Genomic DNA, 24,491 nt, shown 5'->3' on the forward strand with positions numbered 1-24,491 from the left:
CAATGTTCAGACTACAACTCCCACCAGACCCTTTCAACACAGCTGGAAGGCCGGAGAAGGAGGCTAAGCATTGCCACTAAGCCTATTATGAGGATTTTAAAATTAATGGCCAACTTGCACAGCCATTGCAAGGAGGAAGAAAAAGCTTTCTCCGTCCAGCTTCTCCATGTCATGAATCCTTTTACAAACGTCTACCTTACTGGCTCTGGGATCCCTCGCAATGCTAACGGGATCCCAGCATAACAGCCACCAAGAGGACAAGACTCCTTCCATGCCTGCTCCAAAGTATTACTTGGAAAACCGGCTTTATTCTGCTGCGGGGTGCAGCCTCCGAGTCTTCGAATCAGTGCCGTTTCACGACCGCCAGCTGCTCTGGGCGGGGGCCTGTGTGTTTTTATCATCTGGGAAGCAGCTGCCTGAGTTTCAGCACAATACAAATGATGGAGGAGCGACAGAGGAGGGCATTAAGCAGCAGAAAACTCCCTGGCGCTAATGTTGCAAAACCGTCCAAAGCAGAGCTGTTTTCAAGATATAGCGGCCGATTAAAATGTCACTGCGCAACCAGGAAAAGCATCGCGGCAGGAATACGATTTTCCTAAGTATACCATTCTAAGCTGGTTTGCAATCTGCTAGCGCTTGGCCTGAAGCGAATCTGGAGTCGGCGTGGGAGCCAAGAACGCCTAATTTTTTCCTCCTGTGTGGAAAAATAAGGCCTGTTGCATCTTCCGCCCCAGTCTGACAGAACGGCCTTTGTTTTCAGGCTCAAGACTGTCTTCTGTTTCAGCTTGGAGGGAAAATGAACCAGGAAAGCCAAACAGAGACAAATCAAATTATATATATATATATGCTTTCGTAGATTTTCACGGGTACAGGAATGCAGGTTTTGGTGTCTTCGGGTGTCTTCCCGTGTAAGAGTCGGGGTGTCTGTGCGACGTTTCGACGAGGTCTCACTCGTCATCTTCAGGCTGGTGCTTTCGGCTTCTTGTTACTGGAACAGAGCAGAATCTGGTGTTTGAGTTCCTATAAATACTGTTGAGGGGTGTGGTGTATAGCCTCCAACGTTCTGGGCAGAGAGGAAGTTCCTAGATTAGTGTGCCTTTTCTTCTTTTGTTCCTTAATTACTTGAGGGATATCTTGAGTGATTTCATGAGTGATATTCTGAATACCACTGGGTGGGTCATTAAGTGTAGATTAGTTGCTAAAGCTTTCGTGTCTTGACCTCTTGAGCTTGTGAAGAGTTTTTCTGAGAAGATGGCTGTGCTGCATTTAGTTGTGCTCTGGCTTGGCTTCGTGTATAGGGGCGAGCTGTGGTTTTGTGCCTTGTGCCAGCCAGATCTGTGTAGGGATTGCAGGGGGGTGCAGCATCCGGAGGTGCCACTATAGTTTGGCTACTGGATGGAGTCTGTAATATGTCTGTGGAGAGGGTCTGGGTTTGGGTCTGGTGTGGTTGATTGGTGACGGCGTTCTGTGTGCCTCTGGTTCTGGTGTCGGTTTTTGTGGGGAGGGCTAATTTCCAGATGTCTGGCAGGCGGGACGTGTCGTCACGCTTGTTCATGTTGTGAGGGTGTTTCTCTATCTCGATGGCTTCCATGATTATTCTCTTGTGGTGATGTTCCATGTTAAAGAGCAATTTGGAATCTGCAAAATTAATTTCGTGTCCTGTTTCTTTCATGTGTTGGAAAAGAGAGGAAGTTTTTTCTTCTTTTTTGACGGCATTCTTGTGTTCTGCGATACGTGCATTTATTCGTCTGTTTGTTTGTCCAATGTACGTGGCTGGGCAGACTTTGCAGGGTATTTCATAGACCCCTTGGTTTTCCAGCTGGATTTTGTCTTTTGGGTTTCTGAGGATATTGGCTATTTTTTGGTTGGTGCAGAAGGCTGTTTTGATATTGTGTTTATGGAGGATTTTGCTGATTTTGTCTGTAGTGCCCTTGATATAAGGAAGGAGGGCCATGCCATTGTTTTCTTCTGTGTCTTGGTTTTTGGGGGGTGTTTCTTTTTGGATTAGCTTCGTAACCCTGTTTTTCTGGTATCCATTGGCGATTAACACATTTGAGAGATTCTGTAACTCAGTTGTCAAGTGGTCTTTGTCAGCCAGGCGTTTGGTTCTGGAGATGAGAGTCTTGGCTACGGAGTTTATTTGTGCAGGGTGGTGGTGTGATTGTGCATTTAAGTAGCGGTTGGTGTGTGTTTTTTTCCGGTAGATAGTGTGTCCTAGGGAGCCATCAGGTTTTTTGTAGATTAGGACGTCAAGAAAGGGGAGTTGGTTGTTGTCTTCTATTTCCATAGTGAATTGTATTTTGGGGTGTAGGTTGTTGAGATGTGTGAGGAAGCTATCTAGTTTTTCTTTCCCGTGTGGCCAAATTACAAAGGTGTCGTCAACATATCTGAGCCAAAGTTTGGGTTTGTGTTCTTCTCAGAAAAACTCTTCACAAGCTCAAGAGGTCAAGACACGAAAGCTTTAGCAACTAATCTACACTTAATGACCCACCCAGTGGTATTCAGAATATCACTCATGAAATCACTCAAGATATCCCTCAAGTAATTAAGGAACAAAAGAAGAAAAGGCACACTAATCTAGGAACTTCCTCTCTGCCCAGAACGTTGGAGGCTATACACCACACCCCTCAACAGTATTTATAGGAACTCAAACACCAGATTCTGCTCTGTTCCAGTAACAAGAAGCCGAAAGCACCAGCCTGAAGATGACAAGTGAGACCTCGTCGAAACGTCGCACAGACACCCCGACTCTTACACGGGAAGACACCCGAAGACACCAAAACCTGCATATATATATATATATATATATATATATATATATATATATGCTTTCGTAGATTTTCACGGGTACAGGAATGCAGGTTTTGGTGTCTTCGGGTGTCTTCCCGTGTAAGAGTCGGGGTGTCTGTGCGACGTTTCGATATATCTCAGAATGGCGGAAGGTTCCTTCAGCTGGAATCCTCAGAATGGCGGAAGGTTCCTTCAGCTGGAATCTGACAGTTCTCCAGCACATATGAAATATGCAGAACATTACTAACAGGGCCAGAATTAGACTCTGATGGTTTGTTTTTTTTAAAAAAACCCACAGAAACGAATGCCGCACAAATTTGCACTTAACGTGTTCCTACCTGAAGCCAGAGACTTTCACGCAAACAAAGCTGGGATTCTCTACCTGGTGTATGTTTTGTGGGTTGCCTAAGCAGGAACCGTTTTATTTATTTCGTAAAATGTATACACCGCTCGAATGTCAAAAAGACAAGCAAACGCCATCTCAGAGCAGTTTATAAAAAAAAAAGGTAAAAGCCATAACATCACCGCCGAGAAAAGCCAACAACAATAAACTTCGGAAAAGTTAAAACAGCAACAGGCTAAAATTAGAACCAAGCTTGCGTAAATTAAATTGAATTAACTTCCAACAGAACCAGAGGAGGAGAGATTTTGCAGGGATGCCTTCACCAGAAATCAGTGCCCACCGCGGGCACCTTGTTACCTGGATCCTTACGGCGCTGGGCATCCGCTCCCAAGTCTTCCCCGCAGTGCGAGGAGGGAGAGGCGCTGGCCCCATTGCGACGTTCCCTTTCTCCGTCCCTCCTGCCACCTCTCCGGGGTGCTGGTGCTTCCAGGTCCTGCAGCCTGGGGTCGCGGGAGGGGGGCCTGGGCGACTCCCGGTCCTGGCGGGGTGGTCGCCTCTGGCGATCCGGGTCTGGGGAACAGCTGCGGCCCAGCCGGTGCCTTTCCTCCCAGTCGGTACTCAGGTGTGTCGGCCGCGGGGACCTCTCTGAGCTAGGGGACCGCCTCTCCCGGGGCTTACGGGGCCGGCCACCGCTGTCCAGGTGCACCCTTTCACTTTCCCAGTCCAGCGGAAAAGGGGGCGTCCTGCGGCGACCCTCTCGGCTCCCTGGCCTCCTTTCTCTCCGCCCCATGTCGCTACCTGCGTGGGGCTGGACCTCCTCGTCCAGCGCGAGCGAAGAGGGCCGCCAATGTCTTTCCTGGCTGGACGGCTTCCTTTCCCGGCGGTCTCCGTCCCGACGGCTTTCCTCCTCCGTGTCCGAAGGAGGCCTCCGAGGCCTCTCCCGGCCGCCCCGGTTCCTGTCCTGCTTCTCCCTCCGGCCGCCTCCGGCCTGCCTCGCTTCTGAGGAGCTCCCCAAAACTTCCAAGTCCAGCCCCTCGGACAATAGAGGGGGTCCCCGTCGGGGTTCCCTCGGCCTCTGGGGCTCCCTCTCGCCGCTCTGGGCTTGGCGAGGTCTAGCCTGCTCCCGGGGGCTCCCGCATGAGCGGTCTGAGCAAGGGGTGGGGGGTGAGACATACAAGCGAGATGGGTTAGTGACACACAGGTTAACGGCCCACGTAATGGCATGCAAACGGGGAAGGGGGGCAGCAGAAGGAGGAGCAGCAGCAGCAGCAAAGGAAAGGCCGGGAGGCTCAGAGGCGGATGAGGAAAAGCATGCAAAGGTAGCAAAGCTAATGCAGCAGATTGGAAGCTGCCTTAATTAGAGTCCAATCGTTAGGAATGGCAGATGAAGATGATGGACTTTTCGGAGCTAGCCGACCTGACGGGAAGAGTCTGTGACCAGAAGGAGGAGGAGTACCAGGAGGAATGGATGAAATTCAAAGACTATTTAGTTAAATATGTTAAGATAACTTAATTGGAAAAACTTGCAAATAATAGATAGTCTTAGGATTTAAATATGTGATGTTGGAGAAGAATATGTTTAAAGTCAAAATGAAAACAAAGTAAGATGTTAAGTGATTAAGTTAATTATATGAGAAAATTGGTTTTGGAAAACTGTTACAATGATATACACTGAAATTCAGCCGGGGGGATTTGAGGACGTCACTTAACAATGTTACTAAGATTGGATTAAGTATAGATCAGATGTATATTTGTTTGTTTGCTCAAAATTTTGGAAAATTAATAAAAAATTGTGGGGGGGGGGATACACAGAGTCCAATCCTTGGTCCACTAAGCCCCATACTGTTTACTCTGAATGGCAAGGTCTCAAGCAGAGAGGGGGGGTCTTCCACGGACCCACTGCCTCTTGCTTTGCGGGGGCAAGTTGGGCTAGATGATCTTTGGGGGGACTCTTCCAACTTTGCCATTGTATGGTTCCATTTGCTCTCAGGTAGAGACACAGGTGCTCTAACCCTGAGCTGCGGTCTCTCCCCGTGAGTTGGGGCTCTGGATTTCAGCAGACCTGAAGGAGCGTCTCCACCCCCATCGTTCAGCCCAGACACTGAGGTCCAGCGCCGAGGGCCTTCTGGCGGTTCCCTCTCTGCCAGAAGTGAGGTTACAGGGAACCAGACAGAGGGCCTTCTCGGTGGTGGCACCCGCCCCGTGGAACGCCCTCCTACCAGATGTCAAAGAGATAAAACAACTACCTGACATTTAGAAGACATCTGAAGGCAGCCCTGTTTAGGGAAGCGTTTAATGTTTAATAGATTATTGTATTTTAATATTCTGTTGGAAGCCGCCCAGAGTGGCTGGGGAAACCCAGCCAGATGGGCGCGGTATAAATAATATAATATTATTATTATTATTATTATTAATATTTTTTTTCAAAGAGGGGTGGTGTTCAGGGGCTGCCCAGTGTGCTGGAAAGCGGCACGTGAAAACCAGGCTCCCCGCTGCCCTTTCTGGCTCACGGCTGGACCTCCATGGCAGCTCAGAAGGCACCCCTGGCCCCCTTCACCGGGGAGAGGGGCCATCGTTCCAGCCCTGCTCACAGGCTCCGGCTCCAGCGACTCCTTCTAAAGGGATCTCCATCCCTGGTGGCAGGAGAGGTGGGTGATGATGGCGACGCAACCAAAGGTGGCCGTACTGGGTTAGCAGGCTAATGTGATATTTTGAGTCCACTCTAGTCTAAGGAAGCATTATTAGTTTGCATGCAAAAGATGCTTGCGCCGGAGGAATATTTGGCGGGTTGAGGCTGCCTTGTTAAGAAGAAGCGCAAATCTAGAGGGAAATGGGGGGGGGGGTTGCCCTTCTTCCTCCACTTGGGTGGGAAAACCCACCACGAACTATGGAACTCCCTGCTTTGCAAGGGGTTGGACTAGATGACCTATGGGATCCCACCCAACAGGGCTGGGCGATATATTGATATATCATCCAAAACTGGTTTGAAGCCCATACAGTGGTACCTTGGTTCTCAAACGCCTTGGTTCTCAAACAACTTGGAACCCAAACACTGCAAACCCGGAAGTCAGTGTTCCAGTTTGAGCGCCACACTTCCATTTTGAGCGTTACACCGAGGTCTGTCTGTTTTTGCTATTTATTTTGTGGTTTTTTTTGTGGCTTTTTTGTTTTGTTTTTGTGACTGTGTGGAACCCAGTTCAGCTACCGAGTGATTGACTGTGTGACTGCACTACATTGTTTATTGCCTTCAAGTGGTCTTGTTAGATAGTAAAACTCATGTTCAATTGCTGTTTTAGGGGTTGTTTTTAAAAGCCTGGAACAGATTAATCCATTTTGCATTACTTTCTATGGGAAAGAGCGCCTTGGTTTTGGAACGCTTTGGTTTTGGAACGGACTTCCGGAACGGATCAAGTTTGAGAACCAAGGGACCACTGTATTGTGATTGTGATGTCAGTTTCCTAATTTTGTGCAATGCAAAAATCACATTGTGGGGAAAACCGTGAAGCCTGCTAAGGCTACTCTCGACTCCTGCAGCCCATTAACTCTGCCACCTCAGCTCTCCCCTGTCTCTTGAAGAGGGCAGCAAATCGCAAGAGCGGGCGTCGGCAAAATTCACAATGCAGGAAAAAACGCGAAGCCCGACGATGCCTGTGCATAGGTCCTTATTTCAGTCATTGTGACATATCAATATATCGCGATGTTTAGCTGGTGATCTATTGCGATGTTGAAAACCAGATATCGCCCGGCCCTACGCCCAACTCTGCAATTCTAGGATTCCCTCTCTCAGGAGGCAGAGATGGCCACCATCCTTGATGGCTTTAAAAGAGGATGAGAGAAACTCACGGAGGAGGAGAGATCACTCTTGTGCTGGCAACGCATTGTTGTATCAGAGTAGCCACAGTGAGAACAGGATGCTAGACTAGAGAAGCTCCCTCTGGCCTGATCCAGCAGTTTCCTCTTAGGTTTCTGAGCAGCAACAAGCAGGAAGAGACCTCGACAAGAACCTTCTGCTTTCCCGACACACGCAAGCTGAAGGAAAAGGATCTAGGAGTCTTGGTTGACCACAAACTTGACATGAGCCAACAGTGTGACGCGGCAGCTAAAAAAGCCAATGCAATTCTGGGCTGCATCAATAGGAGTATAGCATCTAGATCAAGGGAAGTAATAGTGCCACTGTATTCTGCTCTGGTCAGACCACACCTGGAGTACTGTGTCCAGTTCTGGGCACCACAGTTCAAGAAGGACACTGACAAACTGGAACGTGTCCAGAGGAGGGCAACCAAAATGGTCCAAGGCCTGGAAACGATGCCTTATGAGGAACGGCTAAGGGAGCTGGGCATGTTTAGCCTGGAGAAGAGGAGGTTAAGGGGTGATATGATAGCCATGTTCAAATATATAAAAGGATGTCACATAGAGGAGGGAGAAAGGTTGTTTTCTGCTGCTCCGGAGAAGCGGACACGGAGCAATGGATCCAAACTACAAGAAAGAAGATTCCACCTAAACATTAGGAAGAACTTCCTGACAGTAAGAGCTGTCCGACAGTGGAATTTGCTGCCAAGGAGTGTGGTGGAGTCTCCTACTTTGGAGGTCTTTAAGCAGAGGCTTGACAACCATATGTCAGGAGTGCTCTGATGGTGTTTCCTGCTTGGCAGGGGGTTGGACTCGATGGCCCTTGTGGTCTCTTCCAACTCTATGATTCTATGATTCTATGAAAAGAGGTTTGTGCAGATGTGCGAACGAGGGCAAGGCAGAGGCACCTGCCACCAGCAACCAGAAAGCAAATCAGCAATTTGGTGCCCACAGAAACCCTCAGGATCACACTGTCTTTGATCGCAAAAGCATTTCAGAGAAGAGAAGCCTCTGCAATTTCTTGTCTGAAGCAATCATCTTTCCAGAGATGACACATTTGGCGGTGATCAGAAAGGCAATCCCGCAAGCGTCCCCGATTCAGGATCCGTCCGGCTCTCATTGCATCCGTCCTCCTCCAAAAATAATTGATTTTTCGTCATGCCAGAAACCTCCAGCGCTTTCCCAGAATAAAAGCAGGAGAACACACCTTGCCAGGATGAGGCACAGGGCAGCATCAGTGCCAAGGTCTGCGTTGGGGGGGGGGGGTTGGGCTAGAGGACCCCTGGGGGTCCACGCTATGAGGGGCTCCCCCTTACGGTTTCAACCCCCGCAGCGGCGGGGTCGGGAGCCGCGCGAGAGCCCCACATCCCACCTGAAGCACATCCCTCAGCCCCCAAGATGACCACCTGTGCTTCTCAAAGCAAAGCTCAGCTCAGAAAGAGGAGGGAACATCCTGCAGCCCTGGCAGTAGCAACAACAGGTCCACAGGCACACCGGAGGTTTCGGAAACTCGGCAGAGTTCAAAGAGTTGTTCAGACCTGGCGGAGGCAGCTCTAGCGTCTGCTGCGACCCACAAGCAGACACAAAACCTCCTGGGCTGGAAGGCCAGAGGGCGAAGATGCAATGCGGAGCCTTCTGGGTCTGCGGTGAGGACCACAAAACCTCCTGGTTCTAGAGGACGTCCCGCTTACCTCTGCTTTCCGGGTAGTACCCCTCATCGTAAGTGCTCTTCTGCAAGGGCTCTGGGTGGGGCTTCTTCCGACGCTTCTCCTCCTGAAGCTCCTTCTGCTGCAGGATCCGAGCAATGTCCTAAAGGAAGGAAGGAGGTCAAACCCTGGCATTTTCGCAAAGAACGTTCTTGCCAGTTCTTTGGTGACTGGGAGCGGCCGCCAAGACCACATAACACCGGTCTTGAAAGACCTACATTGGCTCCCAGGACGTTTCCGAGCACAATTCAAAGTGTTGGTGCTGACCTTGAAAGCCCTAAATGGCCTCAGTCCAGTAGACCTGAAGGAGCGTCTCCACCCCCATCGTTCTGCCCAGACACTGAGGTCCAGCTCCGAGGGCCTTCTGGAGGTTCCCTTGCTACGAGAAGCCAAGTTACAGGGAACCCGGTAGAGGGCCTTCTCGGTAGTGGCACCCGCCTTGTTGAACGCCCTCCCATCAGACGTCAAAGAGATAAACAACCATCTGACATCTGAAGGCAACCCTGTTTAGGGAAGTTTTTAATGTTTGATCTTTTATCGTGTTTTTAACATTCTGTTTGGAGCTGCCCAGATGGGTGGGGGATTATTATTATTATTTATTATTATAATAATATTATTATTATTATTATTATTATTATTATTATTATTATTATTATTATTATTATTATTATTTTGCCTTTTTGGACAGGAGCATGGGTGTGTTTGGCTTTTAAGGGATGGATGGATTGTATTTCTAACACCGCTTTTCATTCAAACAAACCCCAAAACCGATTATACACTACAGATAACAGTAACACAGCAGCACGTGGTGAGTGCAGCATAAATCATATTATATATATTTTTTTAAAATCACCAGCAAAACAACTGCAATCTTTAAACCACTATTAACAAACTGACAACTAAAACAATAAGCTAAACACCACAACTGCAGCGTGGGACTTATCATATGATTAACAAATCAATAAGGCCTTTATAAGTGATAAAACAGGGACGTGGATGGCGCTGTGGTCTAAACCACTGAGCCTCTTGGGCTTGCTGATCTGAAGGTCAGCGGTTCGAATCCCCGTGACGGGATGAGCTCCCATTGCTCAGTCCCAGCTCCTGCCAACCTAGCAGTTCAAAAGCACGGCAAAGTGCAAGTAGATAAATAGGTACCGCTCCGGCGGGAAGGTAAATGGCGTTTCCGTGCGCTGCTCTGGTTTGCCAGAAGTGGCTTAGTCCTGCTGGCCACATGACCCAGAAAAACTGTCTGCAGAAGCGGACAAACGCCAGCTCCCTTGGCCAGTACAGCAAGATGAGCGCCGCAACCGCAGACTTAACTGTCAGGGGTCCCTTTACTTTACCTTAAACAATACTGACAAAACTGCAGCTAAAAATAAGCTAGATGCTATTAGGTTGCTACACACACGTTACCATTGACATGCTTCGAATTTCTATTGTTTGCATTTGCATTATTGCATCTGTTTATTCCTGGGGGATTTTTTAGCTGAAAGGCAGCATATAAAGAAACGAGAACACAACGTCACAAGAGACAAGGGGTTGTTGATCGGGCTTCCCAGGGGCACCTGAAAACTTGAGAGGGAGCACTGGACTCGATGACCCTTTCGATCCCCTCTGCAATGCAATGAAATTTGCTTTTGATTTGCTGGTTCCTGCTGTTGCCTCCGCAGCAGCAAACGCAGCTTAACGGACCCCTAACTCTCCCTGCACCTAGAAATATTCGTTATTGGGGACAAGTTCCTGGCAGCCTTGTTTTCGACATGCACGGCTGCAAGTCAAAAATCAACTTCTGTGTTCTGGCGATGGTTCTCTCCCCCTCTCCGCTTCCCTTTAAAGACGTGAGATTTGGCCGGAGATCAGTCACTTTCCTCCCTGCCCACGACACCAAAGGGCTGACCTCATCGTTTTCTTCTTGGCGACGCCGCTGTTCTGCCTCAATGACCAGCTTGACTTGAATTTCCTGAGCTATCTCGCAGTCCTGCCTCTCCCTGGGAAGAGACAAAGGGGAGGGGGTGGCAGAGGGGAAAAGGTGAGGGGTGGGAGTCCGTGGGAAAAGAGAGCGAGAGAGAGAATGGGGGGGGGGAGAGAAAGGAGAAAATGCAGCCCAGGACTCCGGTTTCACATTGAGAGATGAGCAACCAAGACGGGAAACACTCTCAAAACAGAAACGGAAAAAACAACTCATGCAACTTTTTCTTCCAGTGCAACTTTTGAACCCTTAATGCAGTGTTTCTCAACCAGGGGCCATATGGCCTCCTGGGCCCCCCGGGATATTCTAAAGGGGGCACAGGTGAAATAATATAATTTATATAAAAATGATACAGTCAAACCTCGATTCTCGGGCGGCTCCGTTTTGGAATGTTTCGGCTACCGAATGCCAAAAAGCTGGAAGTAAATGCCCTGGTTTTCTAACGTTTTTCAGTACCCGAACGTCCGGCACGGTTTCTGCTTGAGTACAAGAAGCTCTTGCAACCAATCGGAAGCCACGGCTTGGCTGTTGAACGTTTGGGAAGTCGAACGGGCTTCCGGAACGGATGACATTCTACCACCGAGATTTGACTGTAAATAAAACATTTTCTATCTACAGGCAAAATAGCTACCTTTCTACTGGGTTTTGTGTGTGTGGCACAGGAAGGAAAGAAGGTCGGAAGGGGGCCAAAGTCGCAAAAAGGTCGAGAAACACTGTTTTGGCATCTAGTTAAACTATGGAGTGCAGCTGGAGGCAGCGATGCTTCTGAGTTCCAGTTGCTGGAATCCCCAGGAGGCGAGAGTATTGCTCCTGTGTTCGAATCCTGCACGCTGGTCTCCCACAAACATCTGGTTGGCAGCTGTGAGAACAGGGTGCTGGAGATAAACTAACAGGAAGGATTCGAAACCGGCAAGACCAAAAATTCACGGAAGACTGGAGTAAATTTACGGACTATTTGAAAAGTAATTGTGAAGAACAGACGACGTTTGTAGGTTTGCAAGAAGTTTTGTGAGGAGTATTATTAGAAGTATTGTAAAAATGGAGAAGGGGGAGGAGGATTTGTTAAGAGATGTAAAGGCAACATAAAGTTAAGAAATGCATAAGAAGTGGTTAAAACGGTGGATCATCAACCAGGGGGAGGAGTCAGTGGAAGAAGACTGGAAGAAATTTAAAGATTATCTACAGAGACATTGTAAAATTAATGAATTTTAGAATAATGTTGGATCGAAATTAAGTGGTTTCTAGCTGTAATGGGTTAAAAGAATATGAAAAAATGGGTTTATAAAAGTAAAATTTCAAGATTATAACAATTTAAGAATAAGGATTTGGGTAGAATAAAGAGGAAAACAAATTACTGAGCTAATAAATTGAATTGGAATACAAAAAAGAGAGGTATGAGGAGGTCTGAGAAACAAGTAAATGGAAAATAATGTGATGAAAAGATTGGTTGTTTTTAACAATTTTTATTCTGTATTTTTTCTTTTTCTTTTTCTTCTCTTTTTGTTTTACTTTTTGTAATGTAAAAATCTTAATAAAAATCTTATAAAAAATAAAACGGTGGATCATCAGAAGGGCTGATGGAAATCCAAAAAGATTGTATAAGTGATAAGTTTTGTGGTACATTTTATAATTTATATGTTAAAATGAAAAAATATTATTAAAAAAGAGAACAGGGTGCTGGACTAGATTGGCCGTTGGTCAGATCCAGTACGCTCCTCTTCTGTTGTGCCCATGGGCCCCCCTGCCCCATGCAATGCCTGAAGGCTGAGTTACAGCTACCGTCTCGCTTTATGTGAATCTTTTTCAGAAGCGTCGCTGGCTCCAACTGCAGAAAGAGCAGCCATCCTGGCTAGCAGCCATCAGAAGCCCTCTTCTCCTCCAGGAATTTGTCCAGTCCTCTTTTAAAGCCCTCCAAGTTGGTGGCCATCCCTGACTCCTGTGGCAGGGAGTCCCACAGTTTAACTACGTGCTGCGTGAAGAAGGACTTTCATTTCCCTGTCCTGAAATGTCAAACGTTAACTTTCACAAGAAGAGATTCAGATGAGATTTCTACGCCGCAGGGGGTTGGACTAGATCAGGGTGCCCCCAACATGGGTCTCCAACTGGTTTTGGACTACAAATCCCATAATCCCTACTTAGAAGCAATGAATGATCATAGTAGTAATAATAATAATTTATACCCCGCCCTTCCCGGTTCAGAAAACCAGGCTCAGGGCGGCTAACAACAAATTTAAAACACTTAATCCGATGCAACAAAAAACAGCATAAAATACAGTATAAAACGTGAATAACAATAAATTCAGAATTCAAAAATCAATTTAGGGGAAAATCCATCCAATAAGCATGAGATGATCACCAGGGCTAGCTGGCTAAATTAGTCCTATTTGGGCCAGCGAGGAGACCAGGGGAGAACTAGCTGTGGGATCCCAGAGCGGGTAATCTTCATAAAAACGGGAGGGGGAGGGAAGAAAGGGGAATAAAAGATCAGGCTAAGTTCAAATTGAAAGCCAGGTGGAACAGCTCTGTCTTACAGGCTGGGCGAAAGGAGGTTAAATGCTGCAGGGCACTGGTCTCATGGGACAGAGCGTTCCACCAGGTCGGAGCCATCACTGAGAAGGCCCTGGCCCTGGTGGAGGAGTTGTAGTCCAAAAACATCTGGAGACCCAAGTTTGGGGAACCTTGATTCGGATGGCCCTTGGCGTCTCTGCAAATGCCACAATTCTATGTCCACAAGGTCTAGTGTTAAATCTCCACTTTATCCATGACATAAATGGTTTTTATAAACTTCTATCATGTCACCCCTTTTCTCTAAACTAAGAAGGCACAGATGGGAGTTGCAGTCCGGAACATCTGGGGGGGGTACCAGGTTGGGAAAGCCAAACTGCGCCAGAGTCTTCAGGGAGCAACGGGTTCCGCTTGGTTCTGCCCAGCTAAACCAGGGAGGGGGCAGCCCAGAGGCAAAACGGCCCCCACATCCCGCACACTCACAGGTCTTTGTGCCGCTCCTGGATCCGGGCCCGTGCCTTGCGGTCCTCCTCTTCCTGCAGCTGCTTGGCCATCTGCAAGTCATACTGCACCAGGCGGTTGCGCTGCACATTGGTCGCCAAATGATGCTCAACTGCAATAGGGCACAAGAACAGGCACATTTAATTCGGCTGCGGGTCTGGGAGGACCAAAACACCCTCTTGGCTGCGCCCCAAGGGGGACCCCGCTCTCTTGCTGCCCCCTTCCGCAGGGTGGAGGAAAGAATTGTGGTTTCCACCCCCTTTTGGTTCCGCACCCTATAAAAAACATTATTCAGAAAAGCGGTCTGCGTGGAACCAAAACACAATGACATTCAGAACGGAAACAGTTAAATGCACATCGCAGAACCCAGCTTCACCCGCCAGGCGAGACGTACTTTCCTGTTCTTGCAGGCTGTGGGCCAGAGTGTGATCCTCGAGGACGGCAAAATCCCGGCACACTGAAAGAAAAGAGAGAACGGAAAAAGTGAGGGAGGAGAGCAACTTATCATCCCAGAGCCCAGAACTTCTTCACAAGACACAAGGAAGTCGATGGTACATGACTCCTGTTAAAATTACAAAAATGTACAGAAGAAACTCTAATAAGTGCTGGAAATGTAAAGAGTTAGAAGGTATGTTTTATCATATTTGGTGGAGCTGTAAAGTAATCAAAAACTATTGGGAAATGATTTATAATCAGTAGTCCCCAAAGTAATGCCCACGGGCCGGATAAGGCCCGAGGGACTTGTTTATCCGGCCCGCAGCGACCCCCGCCACCCGCTCTTACCTGCGCTGCACTGCTGCCCACTTCCGGGTTGGAGGAGCATCAGAAATAGCTTGTGCACATGTGCAAGCGTTATCTGCGCATGCACAAGCGTTATTTGTGGTGCACATCCGGGTTGGAGGAGGCCCGTGCACATGCACACAAGCTGTTTCCCGTGCTCCTCCAACCCGGAAGTGCGCCGGAAATAGCGTGTGCGCACGCTTATGGGCACGCGCTCCCCTGCCCTCCAGCTCACCACGCGATCGGCGCTGGAGCCACCGGCCCGAGGGGCGGTAAGTTTGCTGACCCCTGTTTATAACGAACTGAAGAAGATGTTTAAGATAACTTTTGTTAAAAAGCCAGAAGCTTTCTTGCTAGGTATTATAGGACAGGAATTGCCAAAAGAGCGGAAGAACAACGGCATCTAGGATATCACTAGCCCCAAAATGGAAGGAAGGTAAGATACCAAAGAAGGAAGATTTGCAAGTTAATCTTATGGAATACACACAGAAATGGCGAAACTTACAGGAAGACTTAGAGACAATGACAATAGAGACTTTGAAAAAGACTGGGAAGCATTTGTGCTGTATCTACAGAAACAGTGTAAAGAATTCGACTTACTAGTAGGGTTTGAGTAAATGCTGACAATTAAGAAAATAAGTGGACGGTTAAGAAACAACAATATGGAAATTAATTAAGTGCAAGATGTCATTTGAAAGGAAATTTGGTATCAAAATGATAAGAATATAAGAGTGTTTAGCAAAAAAATAAATCATAGAAAGTAAGATAAAATTAAGCAGAAGTAGCATATATTTAAAGAACAAGAAGGGGAAGTTGAGGGAAATCACTGGGTGGGGGGGGAATTCGCTTTTATATTTTTATGTGTCAAATGTGTCGAATATCCAATTGTAAAACCTAATAAAAATTTATAAAAATAAAAAAGAAGACACAAGGAAGTAGGAACTGCAGAAAGAGGGAACAGGCAGCGTTCCCTTGCAACGCACAAATCTCCACTTCCCACAAACACTGCAAGGAAGTCGCAAAGCGGAACATGCATAGCCATTTCGAGGAACCAGGGGCAAAAGTTGATTTTTTAGTAACTTAAATCTAAGCAAAAGGAGCACTGATTTGCCCTTGGCACACATTTGGAGAAAGGCTCATCTCTTTAAAACGGAACAACCACCCAAAAGTGCCACAGTTTAAGAAGGGTACCGGCAAGCTGGGAGGTGTGCAGAGGAGGCCTGATGAGGAACGGTCGAAGGAGCTGGGTACATTTAGCCTGGAAAAGAGGAGGCTGAGAGGAGATGAGAGACCCATCTTCAAATATCTCAAGGGCTGCCCCATGGAAGAGGGAGCAAGCTTGTCTGGAGGGTAGGACCTGAACCAATGGGTTCAAGTTGGTTGATTGGGATTGCAGGGGGTTGGACTAGATGACCCCTGGGGTACCTTCCAAATTTACGATTCTATGAATCTCTAAGTTATAAGAAAGGAGATTCTATGCTGGAGGTGTAAGGATGGCATAGGGCCATAAATGCACATGTGGTGGGAATGCACAGCCATGAAAGAATTTTGGAATAACATCTACAATGAATTAAAAAAACTATTTAAGTTTTCATTTAAGAAAAACCCCCGAAACCTTTCTCCCGGGAATAATGTCACTAGAAATCAAAAAAGAATATAGACCACTTTTTATGTATACAACAGTAGCAGCCAGGATCTTAATCGCAAAAAACTGGAAAAGTGACAAAACACCTACGATAAATGAGTGGCAGGTCCAATATCTACGGATGCCTACGATGACAGGGAGAATTAGAGGGTATCCAAAACAGAAAGTACAGAAAGAAAGGAAAATCTTTAAAGAATATTTGGAAAAGTATTACAATAAGAAACATCTCCTGGCAGAAATAGAATGATCCTTGTAAAACAACAAACATAATGTTTTTCTGGACATATGATGAAAACAAAGATATACAATAATTTGGAACTGTGTGTGAAAAAAACTGTAGAAATAATAATACAATGAGTCTAATCGGAAGTCAAATATGTTTATTTTGCTTTGGGGGTTTTTCTTTGGTTTTTTCCTTCCTCCTTTCCCCCCCTTCGGTTCACCCCCACCCCCTTTCTTCTTTTTCTCTCTTTTTGTGCTTCCTTCCTTGGTCCTTCTCTTTCTGATACGTTATGGAAAAGATAAAGAGATAAAAGCGTATTATGAAAACCTCAGTAAGTTAAAAGTGATGCTATGTAATTTCCTTAGTAGTATTTATAAAATGTTTAAATTGGTTAATTGTCATGATTTGATGTAGCAACTGCTGTGGGTTTTGTTTTGTTGCTGTTATTGTTGAATTCCAATAAAGTTTATAAAATCCAAAAAAAGAAGAAAAAGAAAGGAGATTCTGACTAAACACCAGGAAGGACTTTCTGAGGGCAAGAGCTGTCCAGCAGTCGTACAAAGACCCTCAGAGAGTGGTGGACTCTTCCTTCCTTGGAGGGTTTTAAGCAGAGGTTGGCTGGCCAAATGTCAGGGATTATTTAGCTGTGATTCTTTCATTGCAGGGGGGTTGGACTGGATGACCCCCCAGGGTCCCTTCCAACTCTGCAATTCTGCGATTCTAAATGTCCCCCTCAGATTTTGTAGGCTGCCTTCTTTCCATGGGCAGTTTTGAAAAGGCACACCAGGTCAAAACTCACTTGTATTCAGATAAACAAGGCTTGAAAAATTGGATTACAGTCATACCTCTTGTTACGTTCAGTTCAGGTTACGTTCTTTCAGGATACATCCCATGGTGACCCAGAAGTAACGGGTTACTTCCGGGTTTTGCCGCTTGCGCATGCGCAGACGCTCAAAATGATCTCACGCGCATGCGCAGAAGCAGCGAATCGCGACCCATGCAGATTGTCTTCTGCTCATGTTGCAAACGGGGCTCCAGAACGGATCCTGTTCACAACCAGAGGTACTACTGTATTAAGGTTATAAGGACGTGCGTGAACAAGTACTAAACAATGAAACCAAGAGGGAGAGGGGAGGGAAGTCAAGCAAAAATTCTGGTTTAATTTTTTTTATTATGCTGGTTCCCCCCCCCTTTTCATTATATATTGTTGTTTCCATGCTTACTTTTTATGTTAGCTTTTTGGAAAATTAATAAATTGTTATCAAAAAAAGAAAGAAAAGGCACACCAGGAGATCTGGTGCCTCACGCAGCTTCAGAGAGAAGCGTTCCACTGGGTAGTATTTCTCTCTCCTGTATTGTGAAAATAAAATGAAAACAAACGCAAGAGGCCAAGGGAAGGAACAGCTTGAACAAAACTCCACGCCAGCGATGGCACACCAAAAGGAAGTCGCCCACGTTTTTGCGATTCTGGATCTGGTGACCAGACGGGCAGCATCCAGTCACTAGCTGTAGATGTGTGTGCTCTGGGGCTTACGTCCCAGGATGTCTGCAATTGTCCCTTAAAAATTAAAGCACCAGAACAGGATCCGGAGGATTCTCCAGATAGCCAGGAGAAAGCGAAGTTTTTCCTTTCTGTCTCCTAACACTAGAACAGGTTGACATCGAACGAAACTGGACATTGGAAGATTCACGCAGAACGTAGTTAAACTGTGGACCTCACAGTTGTGAATGCCAAAACAGAATGTCTAGTTGCCACTGGGGGTGTGTGTGTGTGTCAGCAAACCTTTTATTTATTATTTTGATAAGCGTGATTTAATCTGCAATTCACATGTGACACGTTTTTAGCAGAAATCGTTAATACGTGCTTAATTTGGTGCTGACAAAAAAAATATCGGCACAGCGGTACCTTGGTTCTTGAACATCTCCGTTGACGAACATTTCGGAACCGAACGCCAAAAAACCAGGAAGTAAATGCTTCCCCTTTCAAACGCACCTCGGAAGTCAAACGGCTTCTGCCGCGTGTTTTTCAATTTTCTCAATTGAATTTGCAGACCACCCTTTGCGCCTCAGGTTTCGAAAGTTTCGGAACTCGAATGGTCTTCCGGAACGGATTACGTTCAAGAACTGAGGTACCACTGTACCATACTTCAGTTTTCAAAAGACTCGTCGTTAAACTCCTTAACATATTGTCTATCCTTGACATATACTTTGAGGCTTCAAATCACAGAGATATCAGTAATCCTTGAGCGTCAGCCAGGAACAAAACAGGGCATCCAGACTTTTGGAGGTGCTCATAAATGGAGAACCTTGCGGCGCAAAATGCGCCTGGCGCCCTGCTAATTTCGAACCCTGAAGGCAGTGATGCTTTTGAGCACTATTTGCTGGAAACTGCAGGAGGGGAGAGAATTGCTGTTGTGCTTGAATCCTGTTTGTGGGTTTCCCATAAGGGGCATCGGGTTGGCCACTGTGAGAACAGAATACCAGACTGGATGAGCCACTGGCCTGATCCAGCAGTCTCCTCTTATGTCTGTTGTCTATCCTGACCAGAAGCTATTCTCTCTGGGTTTCTCTGCCAGCTCTAAGAGGCTCCTGGGATCTGAATCTGGGACGTTCTGCACGCAGTGTAGATGGCCCCCCTCTGAGCTACAGCCTTTTGCGGCAACAAGATAATAATAATAATAAGAAGAAGAAGAAGAATTTATTATTTATACCCCGCCCATCTGGCTGGGTTTCCCCAGCCACTTTGGACGACTTCCAATCAAGTGTTAAAAACAATACAGCATCAGGCATTAAAAACTTCCCTAAACAGGGCTGCCTTCAGATGTCTTCTAAAAGTCTGGTAGTTGTTTGTTTCCTTGACATCTGACAGGAGGGCATTTCACAGGGCGGGTGCCACTACTGAGAAGGCCCTCTGCCTGGTTCCCTGTAGCTTTGCTTCTCGCAGGGAGGAAACTGCCAGAAGGCCCTCAGCACTGGATCTCAGTGTCCGGGCTGAACGATGGAGGTGGAGACGCTCCTTCAGGTATACAGGACCGAGGCCGTTTAGGGCTTTAAAGGTCAGGACCAACACTTTGAATTGTGCTCGGAAACGTACTGGGAGCCAATGCAGATCTCTCAGGACCGGTGTTATGTGGTCCTGGCAGCCACTCCCAGTCACCAGTCTAGCTGCCGCATTCTGGATTAGTTGTAGTTTCTGATTCACCTTCAAAGGTAGCCCCACGTAGAGCGCATTGCAGTAGTCCAAGCGGGAGATAACCAGAGCATGCACCACTCTGGCAAGACAGTCTGCGGGCAGGGAGGGTCTCAGCCTGCGTACCAGATGGAGCTGGTAGAAAGCTGCCCTGCGCCTCCATGGACAGCTGTGAGTCCAAAATGAGCCCCAGGCTGCGCACCTGGTCCTTCAGGGGCACAGTTACCCCATTCAAGGCCAGGGAATCCCCTACACCAACCCGCTCCCTGTCCCCCAAAAACAGTACTTCTGTCTTGTCAGGATTCAACCTCAATCTGTTAGCCACCATCCATCCTCCAACCGCCTGTTGAAGATCAACAGGCAAACAACGGGAGAATCTGTGCACTGGGAGACAGAGGCTGCAGGAAATGTGGACACTGATGCTTGATGAGGAACGAGACAGAGGTGTGTCTGGGCAGAGAATTTACAGCCTGGGCTACAGATCTCTCCCGTGATGCATGCACTGTTTGGTTTTGTTTCGCAAGGGAACAACAAATGTTTGTTTGGTTTTACAGCAGAAGGAACCTTGCTTAGGATGAATCTCCCAGCTTTGTCTGCTTTCTGCTCTGCTCAGGTATCTCCCTGGCATCGTTGGGTGGTGATGGAAGGCGAGTGGCAACTTCTGCACAACCAAGGAGGAGTCTGTTGGCACTTTAAGCACAAACATTTATTGGATTCCAGTTACAAGAAAGGAGATTCAAGGAAGGGCTTTCTGGTGGTAAGAGCTCTTCAACAGGCAACCTCAGAAAGTGGAGGGCTCTCCTTCCTTGGAGGTTTTTAAGCAGACGTTGGATGGCCGTCAGAGGAGGGCAGGTGAACCTCAGCTGGAATTGTGACCAAAGTTTCTCCTCAATTGAAGCAAGTTTGGGGGTTCTCTGCAGCGAGGTGGCTCTCAAAAGTTTTGCTTCTTCCTGAATTCTTGTCCCGCTTTGCATTTTTGTAAATGGCTGGGAGGTTTTCTCGCATTCAAGCCGGTGTTTCAGGGGGGTGGGCTGGAAGACCCTCGGGGTCCCTTCCGACTGTTCTTCTTCTGTCATACCAAAGGGGACAAGGAGCCACCTGCAGCCCTCTCCCCTCCACAGTCTTTTAAGCTAGCCAAGTGCCAGTGCACTGTGTAGTGGTTAAGAGCGATTGACTCGTAATCTGGGGAACCGGGTTTGCTTCCCCGCTCCTCCACCTGCAGCTGCTGGGTGACCTTGGGCCAGTCACACTTCTCTGAAGTCTCTCAGCCCCACTCACCTCACAGAGTGTTTGTTGTGGGGGAGGAAGGGAAAGGAGAATGTTAGCCGCTTTGAGACGTCTGAAGGGGAGTGAAAGGCGGGATATCAAATCCAAACTCCTCCTCTTCTTCATCTTCCCAAATATGTCGGCTCTGGGAGGTGGCTGGGAAGCACTGTGTGGATCTTGGGAAACACATTTGGCCGACCCGACTTTCTAGACGGCTTCTAAGGGTGCATCTGGAAATGAAATCAACGCACATCTGATACTCTCGTTTTCAAGTTGCAAAGGTCGTCAGGGATGCTTTAGTTGAGATTCATATGGTGACAAGACCTCACCCCTTTCAGCACTCGTGCTGCAGCATTCTGCATTAACTGCAGCTTCTGGATCAAGCGCAAGGGAAGCCCCACATAGAACGTATTGCAGTAATCCAGTCTTGAAGTAACCAATGCAACTAACGACTGTGGCCAGGTTTTCCAGGTTAAGGAATCTTTCCATTCCTTCTTCCCTCAGTGGGCTCCAGTTCTTCCATAATTCGCAGGGGCAAACCAATGGGGCGGCTTTCCTCTATTAGACTGTGTGCGCACTGTTGAGCACCTTCGAAGCACATTTCTCCCCTCAAAGAATTCTGGGTCCTGTGGTTTGTTAAGGGCGGCTGCGAATTGGAACTCTGTGATAGATAATTTATTATGGCCGGAGACCAGCTTATAAAACACACTTGGGGGTACAGTCAGAGAAGAAAAACACACAATTAAAACAATGCACAACAATAAATTTAAAAACAATGTACAACAATAAACTACCGCAGGGAGTTGACCCAGAGTCACCCATGAAACCGAGTTTGGGGATTTTCTTCACAAACTAGTTTGGGTCGGGGGATGGTCTGCGCCTACAGATCTGTACACAGAATCTGGCGACCATCCGCGTCCTCTTCTGATCTTTGCCTAACAGGAAAAGGTCAAATTTTTGCTTTTCCGGGAGGTCAGTGAGCCTCACTACGTGCCTCTTCGTAAAAGGGACATCTAAAGAACAAGTGCTCTGGGCTTCCTCTCTCCCCCAATGAACAGGTGCAAAGTCTCTGAGCATATGGGACTTTTTAAAAGGATCCTTCCAGGACCGGCGAGGGCAGAGCCGAGCTTCTGGTGAGTGTAAAAGCCCTTCTTGCATTTTTGGATATGAGAAAGAAGAGATATGCTGCCGGTGCAGCTATATCTCTCTCAATTTCTCCAATTTTATAGTCAGGGCACCTTGAGCAGTCCTGTTGTCTCTCGGTGTCTATGATTCTTTGCCTGACTGTAGCTTTGGCCTGGCCCAACCCCAGGCTTAGAAGGGCTTGGAAGTCTGTGGCATGTGCAAACTACAGTGATGCACGCGCTGTTGTTTTGCCTAATCGGATGCCTTCCCTATTCCTGCTTCCCAGCAGCAGCGCAGATCCCAACACCCTTCTCGGCCGCTGCTATCAAGAGCTGGCATGAACTTTGCAAAGTGCAGATCTCCAAAAAGCCCCCTTGCCCATCCTTAAGAAGGCCTGTGGGGTGACACACAGGCAAGAGGCGGGAAGGAGAGAGCGTGCTTCAGCTTCTTGTTTCTCCCGCTGCCCTTTGCCTTCTCTCATGCCCTTCCAGGCCCTTTGTTCTCCTCTTCCCTGCACACGCCCCTTCCTTGGCTGCCGATGCTGACGCTCCCCCTCCCTGGGGAGAAGCGGCACAGAAGGATGTGCAAGGAGGCACCAGGGACTGTTTGTTGCTTTTGGGGAAGGGGGTGGAGGGACCCGTCCAGGCCAGCATCCTGTTCTCACAACCAGACACCCGTGGGAAACCAGCAATCAGGATTTGAGCACAAGACCAACACAATCCTGTCCTGCAGTTCAGAATCATCGCTGCCTCCAGCTTTTGGGGGGCAGGGCAAAGTCATCCTTCCTGGTAGCCATCGGTAGCCCTCTCTTCCCCACAAATTTGTCTCATCCTCTTTTCTTTTTTTCATTGGAAATTTAATTTACAACATAACATAACCCCCTACCCCCCCCAATACAGAAATCCACCCTCACTAAACGTGAACATAACATACAATAAGCATAACATACAACAATACAAACAACCAAATAAAAGACTTCCTTTATCCTGTATCTGGCCTCCTTATTTACTTCTTATAAGCTGTTTCCTTTATGAATAATCAAGATTTTTCTAATCATAACTTAAGTATCCAGAAAGTCTCCTGCAGACATTAATCGAAACAAGTCCAGGTACGTATTTTAGGGCACTGTTTTGTGAAGTATTCTCTGCATTTTCCCCATGCTTTTCGAAACTCTTGTCTAGTGTGAGCTCTAATTGCCTCTGTTAATCTAGCCAGTTCAATATACCCTAACAGTTAGTCTTGCCATTCCTTTTTTGTTGGCACAGTTTCTTTTTTCCAGTTTTTAGCAATTAGGATCCTGGCCACTCCTGTGGCATAGAGGAATATCTTCTGATCTACTTTTGCTATACCTGTGTCCGTTATCCCTAGTAGAAAAACTCTTGTATTTTTCATAAAGTTATACTTAGACATTTTTTTAAGCTCGTCATATACTATGTTCCAGAAGCTTCTGATTTCTTCACAGGTCTGTCTCATCCTCTTTTCAAGCCACCCAAGTTGGTGGCCATCCCTGCCTCCTGTGGGAGGGAGTTCCATAGGTTAACTGCGCTGCGTGAAGAAGTCCTTTTTTGAAAATATGTCCCAATATTCAGATTCATTAGATGCCTATGGTGTCGAGAGAGCACGAGAAATTTTCTCTCCATCTACTTCTATCATGTTGCCTTTCAGTTGTTGGGGTCTTAAGTTTTAACGGCTATTTGGAAACCATCTGCTCTGGTCAGACCTCACTTGGAGTACTGTGTCCAGTTCTGGGCACCACAGTTCAAGAAGGACACTGACAAACTGGAACGTGTCCAGAGGAGGGCAACCAAAATGGTCAAAGGCCTGGAAACGATGCCTTATGAGGAATGGCTAAGGGAGCTGGGCATGTTTAGCCTGGAGAAGAGGAGGTTAAGGGGTGATATGATAGCCATGTTCAAATATATAAAAGGATGTCACATAGAGGAGGGAGAAAGGTTGTTTTCTGCTGCTCCAGAGAAGCGGACACGGAGCAATGGATCCAAACTACAAGAAAGAAGATTCCACCTAAACATTAGGAAGAACTTCCTGACAGTAAGAGCTGTTCGACAGTGGAATTTGTTGCCAAGGAGTGTGGTGGAGTCTCCTCCTTTGGAGGTCTTTAAGCAGAGGCTTGACAACCATATGTCAGGAGTGCTCTGATGGTGTTTCCTGCTTGGCAGGGGGTTGGACTCGATGGCCCTTGTGGTCTCTTCCAACTCTAGGATTCTATGATCCTTCTACACTGCAGTTTCAGCAAAACTTGCTCTTTACTCCTCTGTCCACTTTTCAAGCCACCTTTGCAACTTGAAAACGAGGGTATCAGATGTGCGTTGATTTCATTTCCAGATGCACCCTTAGAAGCCATCTAGAAAGTCGGGTCGGCCAAATGTGTTTCCCAAGATCCACACAGTGCTTCCCAGCCACCTCCCAGAGCCGACATATTTGGGAAGATGAAGAAGAAGAGGAGTTTGGATTTGATATCCCGCCTTTTACTCCCCTTTAGGAGTCTCAAAGCGGCTAACATTCTCCTTTCCCTTCCTCCCCCACAACAAACAGTGGGGCTGAGAGACTTCGGAGAAGTGTGACTGCCCAAGGTCACCCA

At 47.2% G+C, this 24,491-nt stretch overlaps 1 protein-coding gene and 1 long non-coding RNA gene across 3 annotated transcripts in view; one reads left to right on the plus strand and one right to left on the minus strand.

Moving 5' to 3' along the window:
* The window catches only part of LOC309533325, a 428,448-nt gene that overhangs the window by 20,592 nt on the left and 383,365 nt on the right, over positions 1-24,491 (plus strand). The window lies entirely within an intron of this gene.
* CCDC50 (coiled-coil domain containing 50) overlaps positions 1-24,491 on the minus strand; it is a 54,627-nt gene that overhangs the window by 16,063 nt on the left and 14,073 nt on the right. Inside the window, exons 2-6 of one of the 2 annotated variants that reach the window (XM_082224286.1) lie at positions 14,058-14,120; positions 13,646-13,775; positions 10,586-10,676; positions 8,674-8,791; positions 3,491-4,279 (exon numbers count right to left, since the gene is read on the minus strand). In XM_082224286.1, coding sequence (XP_082080412.1) covers positions 3,491-4,279; positions 8,674-8,791; positions 10,586-10,676; positions 13,646-13,775; positions 14,058-14,120 — 1,191 coding nt within the window. The remainder of the gene's footprint in view (positions 1-3,490; positions 4,280-8,673; positions 8,792-10,585; positions 10,677-13,645; positions 13,776-14,057; positions 14,121-24,491) is intronic. The other variant, XM_082224287.1, reaches the window with a different exon arrangement.

The sequence above is a fragment of the Podarcis vaucheri genome (genome assembly GCF_965113315.1).
Source record: "Podarcis vaucheri genome assembly, chromosome: 5".
Taxonomy (NCBI): Eukaryota; Metazoa; Chordata; class Lepidosauria; order Squamata; family Lacertidae; genus Podarcis; species Podarcis vaucheri.